The sequence below is a fragment of the Pterocles gutturalis genome, unplaced genomic scaffold, assembly GCF_000699245.1.
Source record: "Pterocles gutturalis isolate BGI_N339 unplaced genomic scaffold, ASM69924v1 scaffold9960, whole genome shotgun sequence".
Classification (NCBI taxonomy): domain Eukaryota; kingdom Metazoa; phylum Chordata; class Aves; order Pterocliformes; family Pteroclidae; genus Pterocles; species Pterocles gutturalis.
The window spans coordinates 41,336-46,007 of record NW_010143474.1 but is presented as its reverse complement, the minus strand read 5'-3'; the positions used below and the strand labels follow the sequence as shown (position 1 = coordinate 46,007).

At 36.7% G+C, this 4,672-nt stretch overlaps 1 protein-coding gene across 1 annotated transcript; it reads right to left on the bottom strand.

Annotated features, from left to right (window-relative positions):
• Window positions 1–539: 539 nt before the first annotated feature.
• On the bottom strand, window positions 540–4,213 carry LOC104469994 (eukaryotic translation initiation factor 3 subunit H). The gene is made up of 3 exons (XM_010084757.1): window positions 4,050–4,213; window positions 2,453–2,552; window positions 540–1,047 (listed from the first exon to the last, which is right to left on the bottom strand). The coding sequence occupies exons 1-3, from the start codon at window positions 4,204–4,206 to the stop codon at window positions 894–896; spliced, it is 411 nt and encodes a 136-aa protein (XP_010083059.1). The 5' UTR covers window positions 4,207–4,213; the 3' UTR covers window positions 540–893.
• Window positions 4,214–4,672: the final 459 nt, after the last annotated feature.

Below are 4,672 nucleotides of genomic sequence, written 5' to 3'. Positions count from 1 at the left end.
TGTGAGAGGGGCCGGGGGGCACAGGAGGAAAAAGAAAAGAGGCCTTTAGCATTCAGCTAACCTGGTTGTCAGAGTCAGAAGGGATCAGAATCTCAGCACACAATACCTTGATGCAAAAATAAAGTGTTACACCCCAAAAACCTACTAGTGAATACATCCCACTTTCTACATGCAACAAGATACTGCCTCATTTTGTGCATCTGGTTATTTTGGTCAGCCTACTAATATCCCAATTAACGGTGCTGTGTTGTGTAAGATTTAAGCACCACCAGACTTCTGATCATACTGCTAGAGGTCATGCCTACTTGGTTATCATAAATGTATTTTCAGGGCAAAATGCTACGAGAACAAAAAGATATTCTTAGATAAAGTTATGAGAAGATCATTCTAGAAACTCTTAAACAATTTCTGACATTGTGAATGCTGGCTGTCATGACAATCGGTCTGAGCATTTTTGACAGTTTCTCAGATAGAGGCTTTATTATTTTATTTTATTTTCTAATGCATCCTGCTATCAAAGTACAGCAAACGCAGCTTACTTTTTATTAAAATAAAGAATTACCTAAGGAATATTTAACAAAACTTTTATTTCCAGATCTATTTGCCTGAATGTCGGTATTTTCCTGAAGAAATATACACTGCTGAAAGGATTATCCTGTTCAAGCAGTACAGGTATATGCAGATTGCAGACGGAATTTAGTCCTTGAATCTAATGCCACAGATTTACCATGCAGCTTTTCCTTCAGCAAAAGAACATGAAGGGTAAAGTCTTAACCCCATTAAAAGTCAAGGCAAAGCTTCCATGGGCTGTAATGAGACTGGGATTTCACCCAAGGTGTTAAACTGTGGTTTGGGAAAGAGAATAAAAATACATCCATTATTGTAACAAGTACTTACCTGCTAGCCAGACTGAGCAATTCATGTCTATCGGCTACTGCGGATTTCTTTTCCAGTTCCCACAACATCACATTGATCAGGTATGAATTCTTAATTACAATGGGCACTTCTTCAAACATATTCTCATAAGCAATATTTGCTTTTTTCAAGCTGTGAAAAAAGTTTAAAAATATTTATTAATATAACCAGCAACTTTCTTGTCCATTTTGTTGAATTGATGCTCCAGGTACATTAAACAGGCAATTTTGTAAAAACTCTTGATTTTCATAGTTCCACAATCAATCAAGAGTTGAGTTTTGGTAAGAGAGCATTTGCATGGCAAAACTTCACATTTACAAAGACTAGGAACCGCTGCTCTAGGAAAAACTCTCAGAAGTCAAGCAGCCGCTTTGCTCTCTAATACATTACTGACATGAAAAAGCCTCCAGCAAAAGACCGCACTGACAGGATTAACTCTGCCCCTTCCAAAATATTTTACAGACTTCCCTGCCATCAGGGTTTCTTAAATAGAAATGAACAGTTAGTTACCACATGACACTGAAATACCTTTAAAGTCATAACTTCTACAATGAAAAACAATTTCCCCAATAGCTACAATTTTTACTGACCAAAAATTAGATTGACAAAATAGTGTGTGTTTCAGGATAATGAAATTCTACGGTAGATATTAAAATGTAAATTTTCAGTGTATATTTGTTTTACAATATATGTATAAAAACTATTGTTATTGTTTTAGAATAAAGTACATAAATACCTTCAGTAAAATCTGGAAATAAAGGCATGATATATAAGTTCCTAAGGATCCTTAATTTCTTTGGATGCATATTGGATTTCGGAATAAAAACTTCTGCTTTTTGCTTGCCCTGTTCTCCTCCCCACTTGCTTTTTTTTTTAACTAAGCATAGATTTGTTTGCTCATCACGGAAACGTTATGTTTAGACACGAAGCAATTAAATGATTCCATTTTTCCTCAAAGAAGAAAGTTGAACAAGTGCTTGTGTTTTTGCCGTTGAGCACCAGGCTGTTTGGGGAGGAAGATGACAGCTAAGGCCTACATCTATTACAAGTGGCTGACCTTTCGAAACAGAATAATTATCCTATTTTACTCCAGAAGATTGTGTCCACATGGGGGAGTTAATTTGGAATAAATACAGAAGAGCAGTTATTCTAGAAGACCTGTTCAATTTTCCTTATGGAAAAAAGAGCTTAAAGACAGACTAGCTATTTCCCCTTCTCCTTTTTTTTTTTTAATTTTTGATTCTGTTCCCAGATACCGCTATCTTCACCAGTGTACTTACAGCTAGCCCACTGATCATCTTCAAAATCAGTTCAAATTCCACCACCTCAGCCCTTATTCAGATGCCCAAAGACGGACTTCCATCTCTCATCAGCCCATTGTATCCGTGCCCAGCTATTGCTACCCATATATTCAGTTTCCCCAGCACTCGCTATTACATGAAATGTTAAAATATAGTATTTCATCACCGTGTGTACCCTTCTGCCTCCCAAATAACCCAGCAAGACTTATGAGAAAATATTCTTTTGAGTCACTTACGCTTCTGGAGAGAAGTCTTTTTCTTTGCAAACTTCCATCAGTTTGGGAGTCAGCCTATACGCCTTTAGTGACAAAGACCCTTGGGCAGTCTTAATGGGATCTATAATTAAAAATAGAGGAAGAGTATTATTACTAACCCTAGTTTGCTTTTTTTTAAAATATCTGAATGACATAACCAGGAGTAAACTAAGTAGTCCTATTTAAAAAAAATGAAGACAACCAACACAGAAAAGAAACTATGGCAGAAGTAAACCTATTGTAATTAAATGTAAAATAAATCCAGCTATATACAGTGAAGCTAACTAATAAACTTGGAGATCATGGGGGGGATCTAGACCCATTCTACTGACAACATTATTTCCCCATTAAAGATCTAATTCACATTTTCTTTTCCTTTATATGAACTACCCACAGACCTTATGTAAGAAGTACCTCATTTAAATAAAGATTTTTCCCTCTAGTCATTACGCAGTAAATTAAAATATTCATTAAACTATATTTTACACACAAAAAAAAAATTGTAATTTTAGAGTAGCAATAAGCTAACTCAGAGCAAGTTGCCCTGCTGCTTCGTGCATAACAACGTAACTGGTATAGAAAAAGATTAGTTTTGCCTTGACGTACTCTGCTGAATTTAGGGGGAAATTTTCTAAACAAACTGTTACATTCCTAGGACAAAGAAGCTTAACACTTGCAGCATGATAATGGCTGAAGCATGCCAACATGAGAATAAAAGCTGTGTTAACATTCATGTTGTCTGAAACTTAACACAGTGAAACTTTTAGCAATCGGTGATAAAATGAAAACCAAAATAGACTGAAACAAGTGGAAAATTCATCAAGGTCTGATGATGCAATGTTTCCAGCCAATATAAGTATACTTTAACAACTTGTTCTTTACTGTAATCCAATTGTTAACATACTGAAACAATTTTGGGGCAGCTCATAAGATTGATCGTATTCATTAGTATTTTTTCTGACAGATACTCAGGACGTTACATTTACTTCTCAGCTGGAAACTATATGCAAGTCTGCCAGATATGGCAAACTGTGAGTGTTTGGGGAGGGGGAGGCTATAAAGCTGTTAAATTGCCTACGGTTCTGATACAGCACAGAACATCTGGTCTGGAGAGCTTGAGGAAACACCATTAAATAGGCAGAAAAGAAAAAAATCTTTGTGCTAAGAAACAGTCCAGGTTTTGTATGCTTCTGTCAGAGGTATAAAAAAAACTTGGCAATTCGTGCGATGATTGGTCAGTCACGTACAGAGCCAGACACGCTAGCAAGCGGGGTTTGTTAGACATCTGGTCGGGTTCCACCAGCCCCTTCGAGGAGGGAGGAGAGATGAAGGAATAAAAATGAAGCAGCTACTCCAGCATTCCAAAACGTACACATCAGGGCTCTGATAGCAAGAAAAATAAACAGAAAGAAGGAAACCCTGTCTAGACTTAGCTGCTGCTGAGGCTGCCGTAGACACAGGGTTGGTATTTACTTGAAAAGGCCTGCCAGGCTACTCTTACAGGCAAAAGACAGAATACAAAAATAGTAGTAATAATATTAAGAGGGGAAAAGAATAATAAAGGAAACCTCATACTAACCGTAAATGAGAACTACAGACTCCTCAATTGCGTGCTGGTAACTGAACTGGGAGTCCAGGAGGGCACGAGTGACAAAAGAGCCATAGTACGTGGACTGGTACCAGCCAACGTGAAGATGATCAATGTTTACGTGGCGAAGGCTTCGCATCATTTCCATCTGGTATTGAACTAGATTAAATAAAAAGTATGTTTAAAAAGTAAGCTTACACACTCTGTACTGTTTTGAGAGAGAGCTTCATATTAAACCAGTAAACTGTATTTTATTTTATTTTCATTTTTGCAACTGCGTAGAAGTTGGTTTATTCACTGCTGGCCTGTCTTCATGAAAATCCAGAGCTTCCTCAGAGAATGAGAGTAAGACTAGCCTGAGTAAGCAGACTTTTTTCAGCTGCAGTTAATTGCTAAAGTGATCAACAAACTGTTACACGTCATTTACAGTGTGTATTACCTTGCTCATTCATAAAAAAAAATTCTGATACTGGGTTTCATTAAGCAGTAACATTTTACCATTTGGTAACCAGGAAATATTGTGATTTAAGCTGTAATACTGTCAGGAATTAGGTAACTTTCCGAATCAAAAGGAGAATTATTTAAACAGTATATGAAATAGAAGATAAACAATT